Below are 27,392 nucleotides of genomic sequence, written 5' to 3' on the forward strand. Positions count from 1 at the left end.
CCGACCCCCCCGGTCGTGTGCGCATGCGCACAGTTCGCAAGGCTTCATGGTTTTCGTAGTTCTTCCATGTTGGCGTGCACGTCAGTTGAGAGGCGGCTTGTTTATTTTTTAAAATGGACCCACCCCCACTTCCCTCTTTCACTTTTAGTTAGCGAGCTGGTATCGAAGCCTTGGGATCGTAATGGGGATGGGGGGAAACAAGTGAGAGAATTAGGATAGGAGCACAGTCACCCTCCCCTTGGTGTACTCCCACCTCCCCCGGGCCTAGCTGAGTCGATTGGCCGGTCCCGCGCGCTGATCCATTGAATGGAGCTCGCGGGGTGACGTCACGCGGCCGGAAGCGGAGCCGCCGAATGGAGCTCTGAAGACATCTTTCCAGCGAGACAGAATGGATGCTTTCCGCAGAAAGCTGTTTTGGGGCAGACCCGCTGCTGCTTCAGAAACCATCAGACTTAGGAAGAGAAAGTCGACACTGTATAGTAAAGGGCGCTGCAGCACGGAACAAGGCGCAGGTACAGTACAGTACAGTACAAGACAAGACTGACTGCCAGTGGAGTTACTTTAATCCGACCTCGGTTCGCCACTACTCTCCGAACGTGCTACTGCAATTCGTCTCGCATTATTTTGCTTGTGAAAACAAACCCTACAAAGATACCTGTCCTGGGAGTACTTTTACCAGCTTTCGATATTTTGGACAATATCATTTGTAAGAATCTACACTGCTTGCGAGCAGCATTACGTATGGTTGTGAGTGTAGAGCGGTTCGAGAAATGACTGTGTTTTAATCTGAATTGAAAGCATTTAGTGCGCTCTGAAAGGCAAATATTCTTTACTAATAGTTCTGTAGTCAACCAATACTATTTGTCATCTCTGATTAGAAGGCTGGAGTAAAATAATGGATCGCAGGATCCCAGAAATCAATGAAAAGTTTACAGGGTTGAAGACCATTTGCCCTTTTCACTTATGCCAGCTGTTTACTGGAGCAATCCAAATTAACCTCGTCTGACTTGATGAAAGGTTACTGAACTAAAATTACTTTCTTTCTGTCAACAGATGCGTTCCTCTTTGTTCTCTCTTCATTACATCTTTCAGTGCCTCAAACATTTATCTGATTTCCACTTGAAATGTGCTCAACCAGTTCCTGTAGCAAAGCATTTATCAGTCCAACTATTTCTCCAAAATTGATGACTGTTTTCAACTCTTACCAGGGCACTATATTGACACTAAAATTTTGTTTAATACCCATGACTACCTTGAGAGGAGACCTGATTGTTGTGTTTTGCTTTGTCTACAGTACAGGCAGATCATATCCTACAAAGTGAATTAGGGTAATAGAACTGAGTGGACAATGGTACAGCTGCAGAAAAGGTGCACAAAGAGGGAGATCAACATTAAATTTAAAATTTAAGAGGTCCATTCAGGATTCTCAACAGCAGGGAAGAAGCTGTTCTTGAATCTGTTGGTACATGTCCTTAAGCTTTAAGGTAAGGAATAGGAGGTTTAGATGGAATTTAAGGGGAAGAAATAATCACCATAAGGTGGTGGATATCTGGAACTCACTAAAATAGTGATAGAGGCAGGAATCTTCGATGTTTAAATAGTATTTAGATGAGCATTCAACACCATTGCATACAATTTGGTAGGGTATGGCACAAGGAAGAACTGATGAGATTGGATTGATGCTTGATGACAGGTGTGGAGGCGATGGATCTTTTTCTGTGCTGTAAAAACTCTGACTACTTCCTGCTGTATGTCCTGCAGGAGTTCTATTTTATTCTCCCAGCTTCTCACACCTCTATTGCCTCTGTTTTAACAATGTACTACTTCCTTAGTTGACAGAGGTATCGATCACGTCCATTCCATTTCTCACTGTGATCCTTCCCATTGTCCAGCTAACATCAACATTCAGTTGATCACCCTTTCTTTTTTCTGCCACCCCAAGTGTGATGTCACCACTGATCATGTTCCCCTTTTTTCCATTTCAACTCTCTGCTGCACTGAATTTCCCACAGTACCTACTCTCCTTCCCATGAAACATTCTCAGTCAATCCAAAAGATTCAACACTTGCCTTTTCAACTGGTATCCTTCTCGATGTCCAAGGCCTGCAAAAGACCTTCTAGGGTGAAGTAGTTGTTTACTTGTACTGACTTCAATTTAGTATACTCATTTCATTGCTCACGATACTGCCCATTGTGCATTGCAGCACCAAATCTGCTTTCCCGTTTACAACTTCTCTGGTTCAATCATTTATTGCTTGTACCTTCACCACCTCCACTTCCCTTGCTCCATCGTTCTTTGTATTGTTTAATCTCCCCTATGTATTAAATTCCTCTTTTGTTGTTCCCTTCTTTTGCTGTTTCTGTATTTGCTTAAAATCTCAGTTCTATTACCCTTATGCACTTTGTATGGTATGATCTGCCTGTACTGTGCACAAAACAAAACTTGTTTCCACAAAACGATAATAAATCAGATCAAATTTGTCACATCTCAAACTTTTTTCCTGTTCTGATTTAAAACAAAAGATGACTGAAATATTAACTTTGTTTCTCTCCTGCCAAGTCTGCTTAATATTTTGTTTCTGTTTTAATTTCAGATTTCTACCATCCGTAGCATTTGCCTTTTATATGCTCCTGTCAATTATATCTTAACCTAATTGAAAGGGTTCAATGAAACTTGGTAGGGTATGGCCCAAGGAAGAACTGATTCGTCTTGGTGGAGATTTTCTGGCTCCTAGAATTTTTTAAAGGGTCTGTTAACACTGGGTGGTAGGTAAATTTACTTTTAGGATGTCATGGATAGTTTTTGCTGCTGTGATTAAAATTTGTCGGTCAAAATGTGAGTGGAGTTTTCAGACTAGGTTATTGAATGTAATTGGCCTGAATCCTCATTAGTGAGGTGGAAGCTGTTGGGAGCAGGAGTAAGCAACGCAGCAGAATAAATCAAGCGGGCATGTCCTCACGGAAGACCTAGGTAATTGTAATTAAGTTAACAAAATGTGGCGGAGGTTTGAGCTTTACTGTGTGCCCTCTTTGCTCACTTTGTTACTGTGTGCAAGGAAATTTTTTGTATAGTGATAGCATTGCTCTTTTGTTGCTGGCACCTCATTTTACGGTTTCAGCTTCTGCCTCTCTCTTCAAAGGCCAAAAAGTACAGATGTCCGACCAGCTTCTGGTTAATTCTTCCACCAATTATTTCAAATTCGTGGCTCCTGATTATTGACCACTATGCTAATGGAAAGAGATCCTTCCTATTCAGTCTATCTCGGCCCCTCAATTTTAACCACTTCTATTAATTCTTCCCTCAGTCTACTGTTCCAAAAAAAAGCTTCTATACTCAACAGAAAAGTTAATTTGGAAAGTGTCTGTCTTGGTCCCTCAGGGTTGGGTTTGACTTGCTTCCATAGTGGTCCAACAGACTCTGAGGTGGCCAAAATTGTGTGATCTGGAGGCTCTGCTGCAGGTGCTGCTTGAAGGGTTTGGTGGGTTTCTGTGTTCCCTGTGATACTTCAATTTCATATCTACACAATCCTGATGAAATCTCTTAATGTGTTCACTGCCCACCTCTGTTTGGTTGGTCATCAGCCAGGGACTCCTGATAAGTTGGCAGGAAGCATAGCCTGATCAGTGATGCTTTGAGGACTTCCTAAAATGTTTCTGCTGTCCTCTGGGGAGACGCTGCTATCAATTTCTAAATAGAGTAGTTGCTTCTTCAGTCTGTTGTCAGGCATAGAACTCGATGTCTCACCTACCGAGCTGGTTCTAAGTAATTACCAACACTGCTTGGAAGAGGATGACCGTTGTGAAGCTTTTCCTGGCATTACATTTAGGAATCTTGCATAGGTGTTATTGGTGGCACTTCTCTGCTGTTTTGAGGTGAAGGTATCTGAAGGATATAGGACCACAGCTGTCCATTAAACAATGACATTAGTCTTGATTTTGAGATCTTGGTCCTCAAATGCTCTCTTCAGTTGGCCAAAGGCTGAGCTGGCACACGGGAAGAGATAATGAATTTCGCCATTTGTCCTCTTTCATTGAGGGGAGTTTCTGAAGATTTGTAAACTGAGTCCATTTTTTCCAAGATTTCACCATTGATCTCTTCCAGCAAATTGTTTCCATATCTGTGGGCAATCTACAGAACAAATGAGGAAACTGTTCAACCTGCGCTGCCTTCAATTCAAAACTACACTGTGCCAACCTCTAATAGAGCTTCCATATACCGGTGATACATCTGTGCATGTTCACTCGGAAACGGAGCTCCAGGTCATTGTCCTATCTTCTGACGCACATGAGAAAATGCATCTTTTGCTAAACACCTGTGTGCAGAAATTTTCTGTTGTTATTTCTATACAAGCATAATGTAAGATTCTTTTTCTTAATTTGTAACATTTATTCAATAAAGTGTATTTAATCTGACATTTCTTCAAAAAAGTGCTCGTGATATTCCGAGCCACCAAAATATTTTGCTGCTCCTGCTTCAATGGTTTTGTAATTATTGTTTTTGTTTTTTTAAGTTTAGGATTATTTGGTCCGGACTCCTATTTAATTATGTTCAGTGTCGTTTTAAGGATAGTGAACTGCTTTCTGGTCCAAACGAGTTTCGTTCCTGATGAGTATTGGCAGTCACTGGAAGTTGCACACAACATGGTCTTCAAATATCCTTTGGTTTTCAGATTGTGTATACTCCTTGTTAACTTTTGGAGTTCACGTATAAGTACCTTTTGGAGATTGTAAATCATGTATAAGTTTTGATTACAGCCCACTGGCTGCCATTGTGGGATTTGAACGCCTGTTGCCAGAGCATTAACCTGGGCCTCCAGAATACTACTCAATTTTCGTTAACACTATACTATCAAATTCCTTTATGAACATCTTTGTGCATTCTGCAACCAGGTCTTAAAGATGACCTGGTATTATATATTGAATTTGTTGACTTGAATTGCTAAAACCAAAAGATTTGGAGCAGTTGAATTTGTCTAACAGAATACTGTTTCTAAAAAAAAAGTTAGTGTCATTTCAATTAGGCATGTGAACTTCCCACACATTTTCCATTGAACATTATACTGATACTGAGAAATGTGTAATTCTTTGTAAAGAGATGCTGCGTGTTTGCATCAGAAAATTGATAAGATTTATGTATCAGGTTTTACCTTGAGTGTATGCTTCCATTAGAAATTTCCAAATGCATGTTTATTTAATGGTAATTTTCGTGGTAACTTGAAATGTTGTAATTCTATTCTTCCACCAGTAGTGGTACAATAATCTTTAGCCTTCTGTTTCGTAACTCCTCAGGTTGCCCAACTCTTGTGGCTGGATTTTTGCTTTGATGTGGGTAATTCATGGTTGGAGATATCCGAACTCAGCAGATTTGTTTTGATATAAAAGCCCCTGTCATGCACGGTTTTGTTCTATGGTCGGTAGGTGTCAGCTTGATTGAATTGGGCCAGTCACTTCAGGAGGTGGTTTGGATTTAAAACATCTAAAGTCAAGATCTCCAGAGTAATTGCAATTTTGAAACTGCAGCCCTAATTATTACTCTGAACCATTTCTATGCTTCTCCTTCACAAGTTTATAAGCTTTCCTATTTAAGTACAATATAAATTTGATATAAAAATAAGGATACGATGAGTTTAAAGTGTTAGTGAATGATGCCAGTGTACACTAATATAGTTATTATCTGATGTCTGGGATGTCCGGATGAATGGAAGAAATCCTGGTGTTTTCTTTTTTTTTGACTAAAGGTGTTTTACATTGTTCAATGTCTTCATTATTGACAAACCTTTGGGAATCTACCAAGGAGGAAAAGCAGGGCCATGGCAAGTTGAAGATAGAGAGAGCCAAATAGCTTAAAATTGCAGGTTTTGTAACACTGAATGAAAATTCGAGTACCTTTCGAGTGGAATGGAGGGACCAGCCATGGAGAAAGATGGTAGCCTATATATTCTGTCACATAGCTGCTAAAACACTGCCTTGGGCATTAATCAGAAAATGGATCTTGCCCAAGTAGAGCTCACAAAGTAGTTGCCACATGGCCCCCGATTAACTGATTGCTTAAATCAGATAGAAGAATGCTTTTATCCATTCATAAAATAAACACTTAATGCTAAACCTTAACATTCTCAAATATGGTTATTTAACCTGGGAATGGAAAGAGAAACTTCGAGGCTACGTGTATCCATTGTTCTTTGCAAGCTTTTATAAATTGTTACAAATCTTCAAGAAGGATACTGTTCAACTGCTGGTAAGGTTTAAAAGAGTATATTTGTTTATTACTAATCAATCTTGTCTGTTAAGAATTTAGGTTCAACATTGTTCTTGAAATACTTGGGAAGTTATTGGCTGTTTTTTTTTGGGAAATGCCAATTTATGACTGTTCTTTGGTATCAGAAAAGCACAGAATGTTGTAGTGCCAAAGGAAACCATTTATCCCATTGACCCTGTGTTGCTCTTTGATAGCTTGTAGAAACATAGAAAATAGAAGTGGGAATAGGCCCTATAGCTCTTCAAGACTTCTCTGCTATTCAATATGATTGTGGCTGATCATTAACTCAGTACCCTCTTCTGCTTTCTCCTCAACCTTTGATCCCTTTAGCCTTGAAAAAAAACTATATCTGATTCCCCTTTGAAAACATTCAATATTTTGGCCTTAACTGTATTTCATAGCAGAGAATTTCACAGGCTCCCTGGCTGAAGAAATTTCTGCTTACCTCAGTCCTCCAGAATTATTCAATTTGACCCACTTGCCTTTTCTTCCTATAGTTTTACTCTTCATGTGTTTATTTGCTTTGCATTTTTAAAAATATTATTGAATCTACCTTCAATCATTGCATTTCAGATTACAAGAATCTGCTATGTGGAGAAACAAAACTACCTCTCTTTTGGTTCTCTTTTGGCCAATCATCTTAAATCTGTGTCCTCTATTTATTTACCCTTTTCGCCATTGGAAAGAATGTATTTTTCTTTTATTCTTCATCAGAAATGATCATAATTTTGGTTACCTATATAATTTCTTTTTAACCTTCTGTGCTATACACAGATTATCCACGTTTTCTCAAGAGTCTCTATGTAATTGAAGTGCTTCATCCTTGGTACCATGCTAATAAAATTTCTTCTGCACCTTCACTAAGCCTGGAATTTTTCCTAAAGTATGGTGCCCAGATTTGAACACATTATTCCAGCTGAAGCCTTGCTTTTTATTCTTTCATGGGATCTGAGTATGGCTGACACAGCTAGCGTTTGCTGCTTACTCCAAACTAACCTTGAAAATATGGTGATGTACAGCCTACTGGAACTGCTGCAGTTTATTTGCTGTACGTTCTCCTACGCTGCCATCTGAGGTCTACTCCCTGGTGGTGTAGGCTCAAGGAGCTAAATGGCAGCCTCATTTTTATGTTCAAATGCATTTTTAATAGCATTTTCAACTTGAGGTGCCAACTTCAACAATTTACATGCAACTGTTCTCTTTAAAACTATACCATTCAGTTTTATATTGCCTGTCCTCCTAAAATGTAAAGCAACACATTACTCTGCCATGTGTATGCCTTTTTCACAGATTGTTTGCCTTCCTGAAGTTTGTTACCAGCCTGCCCACATTTATTTCATCTCTGATACTATGTCATCTGCAAACTTTGAAATTATGGTCTGTACAGCCAAGTTAAGGCTATTGGTATTTATTAAAATAAGCAATAGCTTGAATGATGACTCTGAGGAGCATGATTCCAATTTCCATTCATTCTGAAAGACAACTGTTTACCATTACTGTCTGCTTTCTGTTTACACCTCTGCCATTATGCTGCCATTGTCCATCTTCAAAGACCATGCACAAAACTTCAACTGCGCTACCTTCATCAACTCTATTATTTCATCCACAATTTGAATCAGTTTTGGCAATGCAAAACATGAACATTATTTAAAACAAAAAGACACTTTTATCAAAGCTTTTCGACTTGCTGTCATGATCACAGTTCATAATAAGACAAATTGATGGGGAAATATAAAATTTATACTGCATGACTAGAGGTAATTGATCAGTTGGCAAGTGGACTCTGATTTGTAGAGGCATTGTCATGGAGAAAACATTCTTTAATACTGGCTGATAGTTAATTGACAGTTGTGTTTACATTTTGCCTCTGATTGGCAGGGCATTGCCCTGAGAAATGAACCATCAAATAGCTGTCTATTTTTCGTTATGCTGAAACAGCTGTAGTGTCTACGTGTTCTTGCTCCCTGCAAAGTACAGGGCCTGTATATATGTGTCTTCCAATACATGCAGGGTGCACCACACTGCAAGCCTGATTGACAATCCTAAATTGGTACAGTATAATTACGCACGAATGCAGCATTATCCGGAGAATATTGTCCAACTGCAAAATCACATCTAATTTTGGAAGCTGAGTTGCATGTTTTGCAAGCATTGGGTGGTTTGATATAGTCCAGTTGTTGTAAACAGCTGAAGGGGCATTCTGTTCGATATGATTTGCCAGTCTTTGGGATGTATGGCCTATGAATCCAGCATCACACCAGCACTGAAATTTATATACCATATTACTCAGTTGTGTGATGAGCTTGATGGCTTGAATACAGTATCCTTTTAGTGGTGAATAGTACATGTGTTGCTACTGTGTGGTAGCAATGTCTATCAGTTAGCTTCAACTGTTGCTCAAACGTTTAAGATACCTTAGCCTTCCAGGGTAATCTGAGGTAGGTAGCTTGGGCACTTGCCTTATGGCCTTTCCTGAGTTTGTGTAACATACAGCAAGAAATAATCTGATCGAGGTAACCATTAGTGCATGAGGTGGCTTTGATATTCCACATTTCTGTATAAAATTTGCACGGTAAACAAATGACTTAGGCCACTCTTGTTGTGATTTCTGCAGTTCCAGCATTACATGTGTACAGACCAAAGAAGGTAGGTTTGTGGTAGACAGTAGTAGAGAATATCTATTACCAGGCCATTAAGGAAAGCAGCTCATATGACGAAATGTGTTCTTAAAAACAAACTGTTTCTTGCATATGGTTGATCTTTCAAACTAGTTGAAAGATGCAGAAAATGAATGCCTTTAAATACTATTTTATTTGTTCATTACCATTAGATTAGGTGTTTGAGCCAAAATTTCCAACTGCTGTGTTGTGTAGTGGGGGTGTCCTGACTTGAGGATCAGTAATTCATTCAGGAATGTTAGAAAGAAGTATTGTCAGGATGTTGCTAAACCTGACTCAACAGAATCTGAGGCAGAAGCAGGACAGGCGCAGGATGTTTTAGATTTTGTAAATTTGGAGAAGGGATAACATTCTCTTCCACAGTTTAAGCTATTTCCCATATTTACCTGTAACTTTAAAGATCAATATCATTGTGTGAGGATACAGCTCTTCACTTTTGAGAGTGCGTACTTAGTTCAACTGATAATGGGAATGGGGTGAGAGTAAAGAAGTTATTAGTAGTACAGGAAACAAAAATATTTAAATTAACTCCATGTTCTGCATTGTCCAGTGTAGTGTGTTCTGTTCTTGTACCGTCTTGTCTTTGTGGTCTGCAGTAGGGATTATGCAAGTGAAATTACGTGCACACAGGCTGCAATATGCTCTTTTATTTCAGTCCTTCATTTAGTCCTGTAGCCAGTTTCAGGCCTTCAAACATTTAAGGATTAAAACATGATGTAATGACGTGCAATCTCGGAGCTACAGTTTACATTGTATTCAGCAAGATTCTCAAGATTGAATCAATTTAGATTTTATAGAAAATATTCTGATTACACAACGTTTTTTAAAATGTAAATTTCACAAACCTTTGTGCTTTTGCCAGCAATTCTTATAGCAGGCAAGAACAAATTTTTTTCCACTGAGGCAGGGATGGCACTAACTGAACAATGATTTACATCTGCAATCTTCCATATACCATAAACTCTGTGATCAGCGATTCTTCCATAATTTGGTTTTGCAGATCTGGGTTCCTCGACTAGTCCAGTCCCTCCTCGCAGCACTGGCAGATGTAAAACTGTATTCAATTATGAAGACGCACGAGAGCACAGAAATTGCCAAATGGGTGGTAAGCAGATTTTCAATGTCTTTTCATATATACTTCCTTTTTCAGTGTGAGATAAAATTTCTTCCAATGTATTTTGACTGTGCCTTAAAACTTTCTGGACTTTAAAATTCTTCCATCTGTAGTCTCATCTTAATATGACAAGCTGTGAAGGCATGAGACAATAGTATTCAGACACTGACAAAATATTGCAGTAATAATGAACTGGAACCTCCTTCCGAGAGTGAAGTTGATTTTTGACTTCTTAAGCTATGAGCATTAAATAAGGAATCTTAGACAAATCTATATAATATTGAGAAGGGGAATACAAGGTAAAACAATTGGATAAAAGCCAGTAATTTCTAAATATTAAAAAAAAAACCCATTCCATGAATAAGACATTTGTTTTGTTAGTGCTATTATCTACTATTTCCAAGTCTACAATGTTTCCAAATCTGACCCTTAATTCCAGGTCCACAATGTCAGCCCATCTTGATTTTATATATGCCTTTGTATATTTTTTTGTAAGTAAAAACTTAAAGGCTCAATTTTAGAGGGAGAAAACTTTGATTTTGTGCAAGGAAATTGCATCTAGATATCTAGAAAGTTCTGTATTCCACAGGTTGAAGGTTATCACCAATTGCATTCTAATGGATTATGAAAATGGAAGATCAATAACATCTTGACTTTTGTGGTTCATGCTATAAGAGTAATCCTTTCATTTTGTCATTTGCTATCTTGATTTTTTTTGTGTATATAGAAAAATTTTTAATGTAAACTTAGTGTAAAATTTAAAGCTATGAAACTGTATTTAACAAAAAAAATTCTTCCAGTTCTTTTCACAGATGTGTTCCTGGTTCACCTGGTATTGCAGCACGCGGACAATTACAAATAGTATGGAAGCTGTTCTAACCATCTTTACACTTTATTACTACCCTTTTCAGGGTACAAAGACTGGGAATAGGTTAGGAAAATATTTGCGTATTCTAAGCTGTTTTTAAATGCTATTGAATAAGTTAGCAATGTGTTTTCATGTGACAAAATGCAAGTTTTGTACTCCTCACTTCCCATGCAGAATAGACTAAATTCAGTTTTGCTGTTATGGCAAGTGAGTTAACCCAATTTTTAGAGTGCCATTGTCCATTGCTACTAAATATTGCCTGTAAGCTGTTTCCTCACGGACATCTTTGTGTGGTCAAGAGAGAATGAAAACTGATAGAAGAATGAAGGAAAAGCTTTAAATTAGAAGGATACTACAGATGTTGATGGGAATTTACACTGATGTATCATTGTCATAATGAGTTTGTTTCAACTAGGAATTTCTGTTTTGGTAGCTAGTCAGCATGAATGAACCTTTTGGATACCTGAATATATCGGGATTGTAAAAGATTGAGAGAAGGTATAGCCATTGATATCTTTTGGGTAGGTCCATGAAGTCTTACAAATTACAAATACAGTAAATATTTTAGAGAATACTTAGTTAAGAAGAATAATCTATGTGATTTGACAGGACAAACTGAATGTTTCATCATGTCATATGATGCTTAGCTGAGACTTCTCTCGGGGTTCTTCAGCGAAAGATTGACAAAACCCTGTTAGAAATGGTTGTTAAATGTTTTTTGTCAACCTTCTCCCTAATTTATAGGTAGGAGGTGAAAAAAGTTTGGAACCATAGTATCTTCTGAATATTTATGGAGTTTAAAGCCATCTAAAAAATACAGTCCCATGCATATTTTGGTTTTCACCCATTGCTTGCTCTCCGTAGAATTTACATTGGATATGCCAGAGTTGTGAAGATGAGAAATGATCAGTCTTCACCCTTCAAGACCTGTTTGTTGTCTTTGACATGGTTGACCACACCGTTGTTCTTCAATGCCTCTGATGTTGTCCAGCTGATTGGGGTTGCTCCCACCTGACTCCAGTTTTGCCTGTCCAACTGTACCCCAATATCACTTGCAATGTCTTCTGTTCTTGAACTATTACCTCGGATGTCCTCAAAGAATAATTCCTTGGCCTCCTATATTTCTCAACCACAAGCAGCTGCTTTGTTACGTCAAGTAACTTGAAAGCATAGCAAAAATCTTCATGTGTATACTAAAGATCTCTAGTTCTACCTCACTTGACTCTTTTACTGTTGATAAATTATCTGAGACTTTATTCAACAACTAGTGTTGAATGAACAGAAATTTCCTCCAATTAAATTATTTGCAGTCCCACTTCTAAACTTTGTCCCGTAACCATCTACTACATCCTCCTTCCAGGTGTTTGCAACCTGATATCATATGACTTATGTTTGGGTTAAGGACAGGACCTTCAGCTCAGCCGGCCCTACCTGCAGTTTTCTTTTCTGCAGACAACATAAAGTAATTACGTTTTGTGAACTAAATAAAAGTGCACAGGACAATTTGGGTAGGGACTTGAATTCAGCCCCTTCATGAGGATTCCCTTTTCATGGCATCATAGTTCCTACCAGCAAAAGATTTGTGTTTTTTTGGGGTTGGGTACCATGGAGTTCAGTTATTTTTCCCCTGATGAGGTTAACGGTGACTTTTTTTTCCCCCCACCCCAAAAAAAGTCTTGGAGAAAATATAGAAGTCCCTTGAAAAATTGTTTTTTAAATTCCTTTTTTAAATCTGCTTGAATTATTGTTCACCTTCATGAGATGATAGATATCAGATGTCTCATTTACTGAAATGTGTTCACATTTGATTTTCCCTCACTTGAATATCAATGTCCTCTCTCTTTTTTGAAGAAAGTTTTAGCTTTAGTTTGCCTACTATTAAAAGATTGTCATATTACTTGCTATGCTGTAGATGTTTCTTTATGTATAATGCTGACTTCTCTGCATAATTCATTTTGATGAGAGCTAATGGGCAAGTAGAGGAGAAGGAGATACTTTAATGTAGCCTGTCATTTCTCCCAGGAAAAATGACAGGGAGGGCTGTGGGAAATTGGGAAAGATGTGGGAAGATAATGTGAAATTGAAAATGCCGTTGAAGGGTGGATCTCACTGAGAAACCTGCTATGTGGAAACTATCATTTTAATGGGGCAGATGGCAGAAAAGGGTATGTTTACAGAAGTGCTGTTTCATTTAGTTATAACATTTGAGGGTGGTTGTCACAAGAACTCATTGTTTGTGTTTTTGTTTTTCATTTTGCAGTTCAAAGTATCTGGCTCTGACTGCTTTTGCAATCGTTGTGCGTCCTACTGCTGTTATCCTTTGGCTACCGCTGCTATTTTTTCATTTCTGGCAGGAACTGAAGAAACTGGATCTATTTTTGTACAAATGTCTACCGGTTGGGTATGTACGTGAACGGGGAGAGTTTGCCCAAATCTGTTCAGACATGTACAACTTGAGACAAACTAGTTTCAGGGCCAATTTTACATTTTTTGCTGTTGAATTCACTTTATGATGGGTAACTAAATTCAAAGTATATGCTTTGTATTTACATTTTAATGCCTGATCCGAGATTGTTCTGGAACAGAAAGGATCAAAAAACATTAACTAAATTATTAGTTGTAAAATTTCAATTTGGAAGCAGTGTGGCTGTGACCTGGGTAAAGAGTAATGGCAAAGCAATACAATGCCTCACGCAATTCCGGAAACAAAGCACCAAACATCACTGCCATCATAGGCAATGTATACAGTCAATGTTGGTCACATTCCTAATGCTGACCTTCCTGAAGTTGGAGTAGAACCCAGAAATGCAAGAAGCGTTTTGGAAGAGTAGGTGAAGAGGAAGGGGATTAGGCAGGAATGTGCCACTAGTAGAAATAGCAAGCAATTTGTCAGCAATATTTGAAATCCAAGTTTTTTTTCATGCTTATATTTAGAGCTTCAACTTCTGCCTGAACATCCTGGGACTTGACTTCCACATAACCCCGATATGGACATGGATTTCATTTTGAACTTGTTAAAATCATTCATTGCACAAGAATGCTAAGGAGTACAGCTCCCATCACTGACATGGTTTACCGCAACTACATTTTGAGAGAACCTGGGCCAGTAGCGCATTCAACTCCAGCTAAGAGGCAATCTTGATCGCTTAAGGAGTTTTTTTTTAACGGAGCAACTTGTCTAACTGTCCAGACAATAGAACAGAGAAGATCCTCAGTGTGGGTTACGTCTGCGTTCCTGTTGTGAAGAAACCTGGATTTCTATTTAAAAAAAGAGGTCAATGAAGGGCCTTTCTTAGTAGTCACATATCTTGTGATAATTGCTTGTTTACAGGAGTTTGCCAGTATTCTGTTTAAGTTGGGAAGCCCTACATAAGCCAGTTGTTGTGCCATTACATGAATTTTGCATCTGGAGATTGCTGCGGCACATAGACCTCAGAGGTTCAGACAAGGGAAGCAATATTAGAGAGAACACTGGAGATCAGCCCGGATTATGATTATCAGTTCTAATTTCTGCTTTGACTGTTGTTTGCAGCAGTTTGAGAGAAGCTTCCCAGCTCAGCTATCATGTTTCTGAAAAAGAACCTGTAAGTGCAGTATGGTATCTGGATCAGTGATCCAGCTGGTCTCACTTAAGAAACCTCTGAAAAAGTTTGATATTTCCTGAATGATTGTGTCTGTGCGGGTCCCCAAAGTCAACAGTGTGTGTTCAGCAACATCCATCTATATTTGCCAGAATGACAAAACCAACAACCATCTGAATATCTCAAACTGAAGACTCATTGGTCAAAAGTGCTTTTGTTCTTTTTTTCAATAAAGTGAATCACTGCAGAGGGGAATTCATTTATGTTTTTCTTTCCCTTGTGTAATTGTGTGTTTTAGAATATCTGGAGGGTCAGACATTTTCTATCTTTAGTATTACAAACTGTGTGTGTTCACCAGTTTTGTGTTGTGGTAAAGCAATAAATTTGCACTTATTAAAGAAACCTGGTGGATAGAACCTTTTTATATTTCAAGTCTAATGCAAAGAAACAAATGATTGTTTTACCTGGTTCCCATATGGACAATTAAATTTATGCTGTGACCCATGGAGTAGTTGGACTAGAGAAAGACTCATCTTGGTTGTAATCATGTTAACAAACTTCATTGTTCATTTATACAATTCTAAGCTGTTCTTTCTTGTGACTTATTGCATCCTGGTGGCACAAAGTCATAAATTAGTTGTGTGGGGGAAACCAGAGTGAAAATACATGTTGGTGTGACAGATTTATTTTGATGAAACTTCCCAATGCAAGTTTTCTGTTTGTTTTGTTTTATAGATGCTTAACGCTTGGAATTTCTCTGACAATTGACCGAATATTTTATGGCGAGGTAGGATGCTTTTTCACATTTTTGATGTTTAAAAGCTGCTGTTGAGTTGTACAACTGTTGTAGTGTGGCCAGCATGGAATTATACCCCTAACCTTTCCTTTTGTTTGGAGCACGTTGTAATGCACTGACACATGTTATCTTTAATAGATCTGGTGCCTGTCATTTTTGGATTCATAGATTCAATTATTTTACTCAAATTAAAAAAAAACCTCTGTCTTGGATCATGTGCTTCAACAAAGCTGTATCTCTTCCACTAGTACATTTGAATTAACTGCTGATGAATAAGGATTTTTGGTGAAGAATTTCCTGTCCGTTATTTTCATTCATTAATTTCAGAATGTTCATTGTGTGCCTATGTAAGATAATGATTGCTTAGCACTCCTCTAAAATCAATTATACTGTTTTAGATTCTTGAACTTGCACATGTGGTATCTCAATTTTGAAGAAAATCATTTTGGGGCAGGTTTACTTCAAATGTTTGCCTTTCATGTTTCCTGTTGGTTAAATCCATGTTGTTATCTAGTTCCATTTAGAACCCCATAACATTGTAATTTGCAAATTTATATATTGTTTTCCTGTGTACCTTTGCTTTTTACCCTTTCAGTGGGTTATGGTTCAATGGAATTTCCTCAAATTTAACGTGATTCAGAACATGGGATCATTCTACGGCTCACACCCTTGGCACTGGTACTTCACTCAGGGATTTCCTGTTATCATGGGGACTCATTTTCCCTTCTTCATTCATGGATGCCTGTTGGTGCCCAAGAAGTACAGAGTTTTGCTAATAGCGGTGATATGGACCCTCGTGGTGTATAGGTGTGTACCACTCGGTTTGGGGCTTTCTGTGTAGAGCATAATTATCTTGGATTGAAGACAGAATATGAAACCTAATCATTGTTTCAAAACTAGTTCAGCCTTGTTATCGCATTCCTCCAGCACTTGCTATTTTTATTTCGGATCTCCAGCAACCATGCTTTTATTTTATGATGTAAATCCCTTCTCACTTTTTTAGGATTTTCTCTTATTGCCTTCCTCTATTTTAATTTGAGTGACATTTCCTGATCTGGGAATGTAAGATGTGTAAGCAAAATTCAGCTGCTGAACTATTAAAGCTTACAGCATAGAAGGATTAAAGATGAGACTGCTATCCTAATCACTTTGACTTGGTGTCCATTCTAGGCTTTTTACAAAACCATCCAGGGCTCATCTTGTCCTCCCATAGCCTTTGCATTCTCTTCTTTTTCAGGTACTTAGCTGCTTAATTCGTAATGTAAAATAATTTGTTGTTTTGAGACTTGCTGAAGAATATAAAATTAGGAAACATGGTAGCTATTTCAGTTTTTTCTATATATTCAGCTTTTCTTATGTTTTGATAAGTGATCAACTCTCTCTTCTGGAGAGTTTGTCCTTTCTTTTTCTGGAACTGTACAGTCACCTTCAAGCTGAGGGGATCATTCCTACATAAAGGATGATACCTATGTCTTTTCTCCCTTTCACAAGCATGTGTCTCCAATATTTTTTGTTTTAAAGTAAGAATGTTCAAGATTTACTAATTAGTAAAGTTAGGTCACATAGGATTCAGGGTGAGCTTGCCAGCTGGATACATAACTGGCTTAATGGCAGAAGACAGAGTGATGGTGGAGGGTTGCTTGCCAGTCTGGAGGCCTGTGACCAGCAGTGTTCCACAGGGATTGGTTCTGGGTCCTCTTTGTTGTTTATATAAATGATTTAGATCAGAATATAGAAGACATGGTTAGTAAGTTTGTGGACAATACCAAAATTGGTGGCATAGCAGACAGTGAAGTAGGTTTTCTAAGATTACAAAGGAGTTTTGATCAAATGGGTCAAAGGCCTGAAAAATGGCAGTTGGAGTTCAATCTGGATAAATGCAAAGTTTTGCATTTTGGTATGACAAACAAGGGTAGGGCCTTGGGTAGTGTAGTAGAAGAAGGTGACCTGGGGGTTCCGGTCCATCATCCTTTTGAAGTTTGCGTCACACATAGACAGGGTGGTTGAAAAGGCATTTGGCAAGCTTACCTTCATCACTCAATCCTTTGAGTATAGGAGATGAGAAGTCATGTTGAGGTTGTATAGGACATTGGTGAGGCCTCTTCTGGAACACTTTGTCCAGTTCTGGTTGCCCAGTTATAGGAAGGATATTATCAAGCTGGAGAGGGTTCAGAAGAGATTTACCACAATGTTACCTGGTATAAAGGTTTGTGTTCTAAGGAAAGGCTGGGGCTTTTATGACAGGAGCATAGGAGGTTGTGAGATGACCTGATAGAAGTTTATAAAATAATGAGAGGTATAGATAGAGTTAATGGTAGTTGTCTTTTCCCTAGAATAGGGGATTTCAAGACTAGGGGGCACATTTTTAAAGTGAGAGGAGAGAGATTTTAAAAAAAGACATGAGACAAAGTTTTTACACAGGCTGGTTTGCGTGTGGAGTGAACTTCCTGAGGAAGTGATGGATGTGGGTACAATTACAACCTGTTTAAAAATTTTGGATAGATACATGAATAAGAAAGGTTTGGAGGGATACAGGCCAGGAACAGGCAGGTGGGACTAGTTTAGTTTGGGATTATGTTCGGCATGCACAGGTTGGACCGACAGGTCTGTTTCCATGCTAAATGACTTTGACTTTGTGTATGTTCATAGCACCCTGAGATCAGGAAAGTGCTTCAAACTCCTTCAAAGCCAATTAAATATTTAGAATGCAGGAAATAAGACAGCACAACAAAGTCCCACAGACAGTGATTAAACCAATGACCAGAACTATTTCTTTTGGCTGTTTGTGTGAAAAATGTTAGCCAAGACACAATGCAAAACAGGAGTTTTCAGTGAAGTGTATCGTATGATCTTTTACGTTTACTTCAGAGGCGAAGAAGGCCTTTGACTTCAGTTCTCATCCAGATAATGACCTCTGATAATGCAATGTTCCTATGTTTTATGTGCTCGATCCTCCGTAGTGTGAATGGAACTATGTTATTTTGGATCAGAGAGTGATATCACTGAACTATAGCAGTTTCAGAGTAGTGAAATTAATGAAGTTCTTTCATTTTATTCACCACTAGTATCTGTATCACAATTTTTAGAATTTATGATTAAGATTAGAAAATTTAAATTTTCAATAGTGCCTACATTTGATATTACCAAATCCAATAGATGTCATGTTTTGAATTGTGCTAGCTCCATATACTGGACACTGTTTGACTGAATTGACCTACCAAAACCTAGCTACAATGAATGAGAGCAAGTTGTTCTCTGCAATTGAAGTAGACATTATGGGTGATGCATGAGTAGTTCAGTTAATAACCTCTTGCTGTTTGCTCACTGACTCTCTCTATTTGGAATTTGTAGAAAAATTGACATTATTGGATGGCACAGCATTCTAGTGCAATAATGCCAATTATGCAGATGGATACTTTCAAATATCACTTTTGGAATACTTGTGTTTTACAAATCTATACATATTCTTTATTACAGTTTCTTAAGTCATAAGGAATTCAGGTTTATTTATCCAGTAATGCCCTTCTGCATGTTGTTTTGTGGTAAGTATCTTTCATAGTTATATCTTAAAATTTAAGATGTAGGAGCAGAAGTAGGCCATTCAGCCCATTTGAGTCTGCTCTGCCATTCAGTGAGATCATGGCTGATCCTCAACTCCATTTCCTGCCCTTCCCCATTATCCTGATTCCCTTACTGAAAAAATGTCTCTATTTCGCTCTTGAATCTCAATTATCTCAAAAGCGTATCATCAATTATCTCAATTACTTGGCCTTGTTAGCCCTCTGCAGTAAAGAATTCCACAGATCCCCCCCTCTTCTGAGAGAAGCAATTCCTCCTATTCCTGTTCTAAATGTGCAATCTATTTTCTGGCTTATGCCCTCTGGTCCTAGACTCTCCCAAAAGGGAAAACAATCATCTACCCTGTTATGATTCCTAAAAATTTTGCATATTTCGATAAGATCACCTCTCATTTTTTCTAAATTCCAATGAGTACATGTCCAACTTACTCAACTTGTCTTCCTAAGATACACCTGCTGAACCTAGTGAACCCTCTCTTATCTGCCTCCAGTGCAAGAATATCTTTCTTTAGATAAGTGCCCAAAACTGTTTGTAGTATTCCAGCTGTAGGTTGACTTGTGCCTTGTATAGTTTTAGCAAACTCTCCCTACTTTGATATTCGATTTTCTTTGAAACAAAGGCCAATGTTTGATTTTTGCCTTGCCTATTACATGCTGAAACTGGGTGCTAGCTTTTTGTGATTTCATTTTTATGACCTAAAATGTCTCTGTGTAGCTTTCAGCAGTCTTTTCCCATTTAAGTAATATTCAGCTCCTCTCTTACTGTTTATCATTGAAATAAAATATTTCAATTAACACATTTTCCGTATTTGCAATGAATGAGCATTTAAGATTGTAGAGTCATACACTCATACAGCATGGAAACAGACCCTTTGGTTCAACCTGTCCATGGCAATGAAATTTCCCAAACTAAACTTGTCCCACTTGCCTGTGTTTGGTTTAGCCCATATCCCTCAACTTTTCCTATTCATGTATCTGACCAAACACCTTTTTAAATATCGTAACTGTACCTGTGTCCACCACGTCCTCCTTGAATACCTTTTGAACTTTGACCTGTTTATTTCCAGAGTAACTTTGACTCAAAGTATTTTTGTTATTGCACTTTCTTCTGTTATGACTTTACGTAGGCAGTGGTGTGATATATAGTTTTGTATTTTAACTGACTTAGTAACTTGGGGATTGTTGAATTATTTTTAAATTATGCAAATTTGTGACTGAAAGTTTGTAAATCTTGTCAAATGCATACTCCATATAAAATTTAGCACTTAACTGGAATGAAGAGCTAAAATTATTTACTTAACCAATATATTTACTGTGTATTACATACAGAAAATGTTGCAGACTTTAGATTTCCTTATTTGTATTCACTTAAGTGGAATTGTTTATTAAAATCCTGGCTTAATTTCTTGTTCTGATTAGGCTACTCATTGGCTAATTTGAAAACATGGAAGAAGCCAGCAGTCTGTTTTCTGTTGGTTTCAAATATGTCTCTAGTTTTGTATACTGGATTAATTCACCAGCGTGGAACACTGGACGTAATGCAGAATGTTCAACAGCTCTGTAAGGACATGTTGCCGGAGAAAGATGAGCCCTCCTTATTCTTTTTGATGCCCTGTCATTCAACACCATTTTACAGGCAAGTTAAATACAATGCAAAAGCGTCTAATGTAGAAAATGTGAGCCCACAATACAATGGGATTTTAAAAATCTTATGTGTAAATAAATAATTTGCATTATTGGATGATAGCAATTTCAGAGTTAGTAGGAGTGACTTATTTTTCAGCACCTTGGAGAAAATGTTTTGATATGATGAAGCCACTATATATTTCTGGGCGGATGAATAGAGATGGGAAAATAGCTTTTCTTATTGATATTGTGTTACATAGACTGAATACAAAGGTAATGAAGCTTTCCTTAAAATAATATTTCAAATGGTCATTATGGGCTTGTAGCCCTTTCTAATTATGAAACTGCTATTTATTTGATAAAGACTGGTGGTAGAATGGGCCATATGTTTGATATTAATTCTTTCTTTAGTAAGTTCAGTTACAGTGTATCCATTCCAATTCTACTTCTAATTTTAGGATTATTATACAGTCAGCCAAATGTATTTGGGTAATTGTGAAAACAGCATTCTAGCTATGTAAGCACTTGTGTAAGATTTTAGGTTACACTTCAACTTTATTTGTAAGGCCTAAATCAGTCAGTTACAATTATAGATTTTCTAATTGGGCTGTTCAGAGATGTTGTTACACACCTCTGGAGCAGGCGGATTTGAACCTGGGACTCCTAGCTTAAAGTTAGGGAGGGGAGAAAACCACTTTGCTTCAAAAGCCAATTGCAGTTATTGATTGAGTTTTGAAAGGGAGCTAGTTAAGATGTACTACTACTGATTAGTTAAAAGATCCATTCCAGATACAAAAATGTTTTCAGAAGACGTACAGAATTAATTAAGTTTATCTAAACAAGTCCAAAAGAAGTAGTACTCGAGGCAATGACTTTACAGTCAGTCTATTTTGAGACACCAGTTTGCGACACTTCTTGACTGGGCTCCCTTGTGTTTGTTAAAGTTATTCTGTATGTAGCCTTTCTCATGTATTAAATAATGAAAACTTGAGCTTTATTGACCCTTACTAGCATTTCCCCTCCATGCATGATCAAACACATCCTGAACTTTAATTGATTATTTAGTGCATGAACATGGTCAGTCTTGGATTGGTAAAACAATATCTGCCCAATTCTTGATTGATCCCTTTAAAATAGTCATCTTACTGACATCACTTCTGACTGTCATCTCACTCGTTCTTTAACGTGTATTATTTTATTGAACAGCCAATCTTATAACGGTTTGACTTTCTTAACTTATCAAATCCAAGATAAGATGACACCATTGAATGATAAATGCGTCTGCCTGGAGCATGTGATGTAGCCTCCAAGTAATTAAATATTATCCAAATTAATATGTCGATGGATTCTAGAAAAATTTTATCAATATCCTTTTAATGACATGAACCATGCTTGACTCCACAGTAACTGTTGATATCTTAAAGCTCAAAATAATCAAAACTGACCACATAGGCATGCTACATACTTGAAGTTGAAAAATCAAATCATATTAAAACAAAACTGTCTTTGAGTAATAGCTTTTCATCTCAAACATTCTTTAACCTAAGTTTGCATTAGTTTGAGCCATAAAAACAGCAATAAATAACAACATTAAACTTACTTTTGACCTAGCCATGTGGTTTCTTCCCCAAAATATTATCGAAGAAAAGCCAATGAATTTCAGTGTGACACCAGGTGTGTTGACCATACGTCCCAAAGACTGGCATAGCATCTCAAATAGCATATCCCCTAAGCTATTTGCAGCAAGCAGGGTACTGACTGTACCCAACCATCCTGCGCTTAAAAATCTCCCAACACCATGACCAACATTAGATTTGATTCTTCAATGGGCAACAATTGCAGGACAGTCCTATGTGTGTGAAGATTTATGCTGACAACCGATTTAGGGTTGTCAATCTTTTGGTGTGGTGAATTTGAGTGTACTGCAAATTATGTATATTAATACACAGGGAACTGAATTTTGCAGACAAAGGAAACGTGACATACTGTGCCTGTTTCAAACTTTACAAATAGGCGACCACCATTTGCAAGTACATTTCTCAGGGCAAAGCCTTGACTTGCCAGAGCCGACTTGCCTTGTTTGAAATTTAAACAAAGCGTGACAGTTAGCTGTCAATTAACATTAAAGGATGCACTCTTATTGGTAATGCCTTTACAATGCCCCTAACACCTGCCAAACAATCAGCAATCTTCTTTCATATAATATAAATGTTGAGTTTTCCCTTGAATTGGTATTCTTGCAAGTTGTCCTGATGAGTGCAAGATGGAAAGTCTTAACAGAATGAAATGTGATGGTCTTTAGTATTGTTAAAAAACTGACAAAGAGAAAATACAGACCTCTCTTTCATAAATATGTGGTCTTTGAAGTCCAGTAATCTTGACAGACAAAACCCTTGTTTTTGGATATGGAGAGAAAATTGTAAGCTGCTTTTTATTATGTTGACTGACATGCAAACAGGTCTCCAGTCTACCCTTTTATAGCTGGAAGGTCAGTTGATTAAAGGAGATGAAGGCAGGTGAGGAGGAAATAATAAAAGTGCTTATTCTTAAAACAAAAAACAAAATTTGTGGTAAATGGAGGTTACCTGCATCACTAAATTATTTTACATTTCATTTCTCCGCAGCCATGTTCATTGCCCAATAAAAATGAATTTTCTGGAATGTCCTCCAGATCTGACTGGAAACAATAGGTATATTGATGAAGCTGACTTGTTTTTTGAGGAGCCACTGAAGTGGTTGAACATACGATTTTCTGGTCAAGCTTCACTTCCCACTCACTTAGTATTTTATAATGTAATAGAACAGGTATGTATGTGTTTTATTACCAGACTCCTTATAAAAATAAGGGCATGATAATGTCATAGTTGCATTGCAGGACTAGTAATCCAGAGGCTTGGACAAGTAATCCAGAAAAATGTCAAATTTCAATTCAATTCATTCAATAAATCTGGCAAGGCAAAAACTAATGTTAGTCATGGTGGCTATGAGACTGATGGGTTATTGAAAAACACATCTGGTTTACTGTTGCCCTTTGGAGAGGGAGATCTGCTGTCACATTCTTTCCACCTATATGTGACTCCTGTTGTGTGGGTTGCATCCAAAATTGAAGGGCACCTTGCAGAGAGGTTTGCTGGTGCCACTCAGGAAGGTTTAAACTGCTGTGGGAGAGGGTTAGAGTTTAGGACTAGAATGTTCCTGTGAGGATGAACGATAAGGATGGCAAGATTTGGTAACCTTGGTTGACAAACGATATTGAAAGTTTTGTCAAAATGGCAAAGGAACTGTATGTAAGGCTTAGGAAACTGAAATCAAACAAGGGCCCCGAGTATAAAGGAAGCAAAAAAGAAGTTAAGAAATTAAGAGGGTTAGAAGGGGCCATGAAATGTCCTTGGTAAGTTGGTTTAAGGAGAATCCCTATGTGTATTATGCAGGAGCAAGAGCGTAAGTAGGAAAAGGGTGAATCCATTCAAGGACGAAGGAGGGCATTTACGTGTGAAGTCAGGGAAGTGGGTTAATTCCTTAATGATTACTTTGCATTGGTATTCATCAAGGAGAAGTTCACGGATGATGGTAAGATTTGAGAGGGGTATGCTGATATTCTGGGGTATGTCAGTATTGAGAAGGAAGTGGTGTTGGGTGTCTTGAAAAGCATTAAGGTACATAAATCCCCAGGGCCTGATGGAAGTTATTCTAGGATACTGAAGGATGCAAGGGAGGTGATTGCTAGTGCCTTGACGGAGATCTTTGTATCCTCTTCAGCCACAGGCAAGACCTCAAAGCACTGGTAAGTAGCCAGTGTTGTTCCTTTGTCTCAAACGGCAACAGGGATAATCCAGGAAATTATAGGCTGGTAACACTTACATAAGTGGTAGAGAATTATTGGAGAAGATTCTTAGCAACAGGATTTACTGCCATTTGAAGAAGAATGGACTTATTAGGGATAGTTAGCATGGCTTTATGTTGGGTAGGCCTTGTCTCTCAAATTTGAGGTTTTTGAGACGTGATTAAGATGATTGAGGGTAGGACAGTGGATGCTGTTGGAAGTAGCTGAGCCTTGGTTTGAAAGCTCAGTCTCTTCAGGGATAATTTAGACTTGTATGGAAAGCACAGAACCTTTTAGCTGTAAATTATTTTCAATTTAAGAATTATATTTCATTCTGTTCCTCATTTGTTATTTAAATTATGCATTGACAGTTATAATTTGGCTACTGTCAAATGAAGGTCAAGCAGATTGCATTGACCAGCAATAAAAGTGCTGAGAAAATGTGTGGAGCAGCCAGTTCTATACTGTTCTTTGATCTAAAATAAGAGATAATCGTATGAATGTGGGGATGTTGAGGAAATGTATTATATATTGTGATAATTTTCCGTTAGCAAATCTCTTCAAGTTAAGTCAACCAGCATATTTGTGAACAGTAACTATGAACAGATTCAAATCAGCTGCACTTCTATGCATTTTCTAATCTTAACATTTTGTTTCTATCTCAAAGAAAATAGAACCATTTCTGATGACCAGGGGCTATGTGAAAACTGCAGTATATTTTCACACTCATCTGCCAGATGGTCGAATAGGAAGTCATATTCACGTATACGAAAGGAAGATGTTGGATGATAGATGACACTTTTTATGTTTTAAACCTTTATTGTAAATATTTCTACTATCAACTGTTTTTTTATAAATATTCCTTCTCTCTAAAGTTTATGCCTTCTCTGTTTCTGAATAACTGAGTTGATGTAGCATGGTATCTGTGCAACTATTCAATGGGAAGTGCCCTTTTAAATGGATAAAAATGTATTCTCCAGATGAAGATGGAACTGAAACATAGCCCTGCACTGTGATGTCTATTAATAAAGTGAATACTGGGAAATTTAACTTAACAAAATCATGTCTATTGAAGCAGAATATTTTTGGCCAGTGATAAAATGCTCAAATTAAGTGAGCTCAGGAATTGATTATTAATACCAGTCCTGTTCCTGTGTTTATTAAGTAAGTGATTAAGAAGTTGGTGGGGGGGAAATAGGATCTGGTATGCTGAATGATTCCCATGTTAGTGACTCTGGCATCTTCCAGGAGCTTTATGATCTTTAGAAATGATTGGTACCATAGAAGGTAAACCCTTCTGCAACATGTCATCCTGTTTTGGTCAGTTGACTGAAACAAAGTTTCTGTTTGAATTTAAAATGTACAAGCAGTTGCTTGTCATACCTCACGGATTCTCTTTAGCTATGTTGCATTTTCATGCTAATTAAAAGATTCCCTTTGTCATCTGTAGTCTTTGTGTAATAATGTTTTACTTAGAGGGTATAATACCTTGCAAGCACAAATTTTATTCAAGATAGGGCAAGAGGTTATAAAACGCATTGCACAGTTATACCAGCTAATTACTGGCAAAGTTAAATGTGTCATTTAATTGTTCAAGTTGTCTGTGATCAAGAAATGTGAAACAAAAACCAAAATTGTTGGAAAAGCTCAGCAGGTCTGGCAGCACCTGTGGAGAAAAGACAGAGTTAATGTTTTGGGGTCGAATGACCCTTCCTGAGAAGGTGAATGTGAAGCCAGCTCATTCACGTGTAGCTATTTGTTTATAGTTATTATTTGGAATGGAGGATTTGAGTCATACAGTTCAGTTTGTACCAGAGCTGATACTACCATCCCAATAGATTGAGGAACACAAACCCAAACATAACACTTTTATAAGAGATCAGGCCTGAATTTTTAGCCTGGAGGCAAATTCTCTTTTAGGTCAGAGAAGGGTGTACACATCTATGGAAGTCAGGGAGCCCAGAAGAATTGTTTTTATTCACTCATGGGACATGGGCATTGCTGGTTCACTAGCATTTATTGCCTGCCCTAATTGCCCTTGAAGATGGTGGTAGACTGCAGCCTTAAACTGCTGCAGTCAACATGCTGTAGGTTGACTCACTGACGGAGGGAATTCCAGAATTTTGACAGGTGTGGATGCTTATGGATGTGGTGCCAGTCAAACAGGCTGCTTTGTCCTGGATGGTGTAAAGCTTCTTGTGTTGTTGGAGCTGTACCCATTCTGGCAAGTGGAGAGTTTTCCATCCTGCTCCTGACTCGTACCTTGTAGATGATGGACAGACTTTGGGGAGTGAGGAGGTGAGTCACTTAGCACAGGATTCCTAGCCTCTGACCAGCTCTTGTAGCCACTGTGTTTGTGTGTTGAGTCCAGTTGAGCTTCTGGTCAATGTTAACCCCCAGGATATTGATCTGGGTGATTCAGTGATGGTAACACCATTGAATATCAAGGGGTGATGGTCATAACTTGGCATTTGTGTGGTGCAAATATTACTTCCCACTTGTCAGTTCAAGCCTGGATATTGTCCAGATCTTGTTGCATTTGAACATTGACTGTTGCAGTATCTGAGGAGTCACAAATGGTGCTGAACATTGTGCAGTCATTGTTGAACATCTCCACTGCTGACCTTATGATGGAGGGAGGGTCAGTGACAAAGCAGCTGATGATGTTTGGGCTTAGGACACTACCTTAAGGAACTCCTGCTGAGATCACTGACCTCCAACAACCACAATCATCTTCCTATGTGCCAGGTATGCCTGCAACCAGCAGACAGTTTGCCCCCCAATCCCTATTGATTCCACTTTTGCTAGGGCTCCTTGTTTTCACACTCGGGTTAAATGCAGCCTTGATGTCAAGAATTGTCTCACCTCACCTGACTATCCTACAGAATTTTATTGCAGGACACTTTCTGCAATTGCTGCTCACATTGCAGCTTGATAGTTTTGGACCCTTTGAGTAGGGAACCTGTTTCAAAATTTTGAAGCATATAACAGCAAATGAATGTATTCAGGAAATTTGAGAAATTTTTGTGGGTGGAAATGAGAAAGATGGAGGGTGGAGAAATTCCACTG

General features: G+C 38.0%; 1 protein-coding gene across 4 annotated transcripts; it reads left to right on the forward strand.

The window, feature by feature from the left end:
• The first annotated feature begins 69 nt into the window (after positions 1-69).
• pigb (phosphatidylinositol glycan anchor biosynthesis, class B) lies at positions 70-25,766 on the forward strand. Of its 4 annotated transcripts, none has more exons than XM_048602266.1 (12): positions 70-512; positions 4,517-4,652; positions 6,121-6,238; positions 9,938-10,042; positions 10,852-10,982; positions 13,180-13,320; positions 15,236-15,287; positions 15,892-16,103; positions 18,774-18,838; positions 20,294-20,510; positions 23,125-23,305; positions 24,991-25,766. In XM_048602266.1, the coding sequence occupies exons 1-12, from the start codon at positions 389-391 to the stop codon at positions 25,117-25,119; spliced, it is 1,611 nt and encodes a 536-aa protein (XP_048458223.1). In that variant the 5' UTR covers positions 70-388; the 3' UTR covers positions 25,120-25,766. The 4 variants fall into 4 exon arrangements, with proteins under 4 accessions (XP_048458223.1, XP_048458226.1, XP_048458224.1 ...); XM_048602267.1 differs by having other exon boundaries at positions 426-512; positions 4,512-4,652; XM_048602268.1 differs by lacking the exon at positions 70-512 and adding an exon at positions 789-1,017 and having other exon boundaries at positions 4,512-4,652.
• Positions 25,767-27,392: the final 1,626 nt, after the last annotated feature.

This window comes from Rhincodon typus, chromosome 10 (genome assembly GCF_021869965.1).
Source record: "Rhincodon typus isolate 14 chromosome 10, sRhiTyp1.1, whole genome shotgun sequence".
NCBI classification, from domain to species: domain Eukaryota; kingdom Metazoa; phylum Chordata; class Chondrichthyes; order Orectolobiformes; family Rhincodontidae; genus Rhincodon; species Rhincodon typus.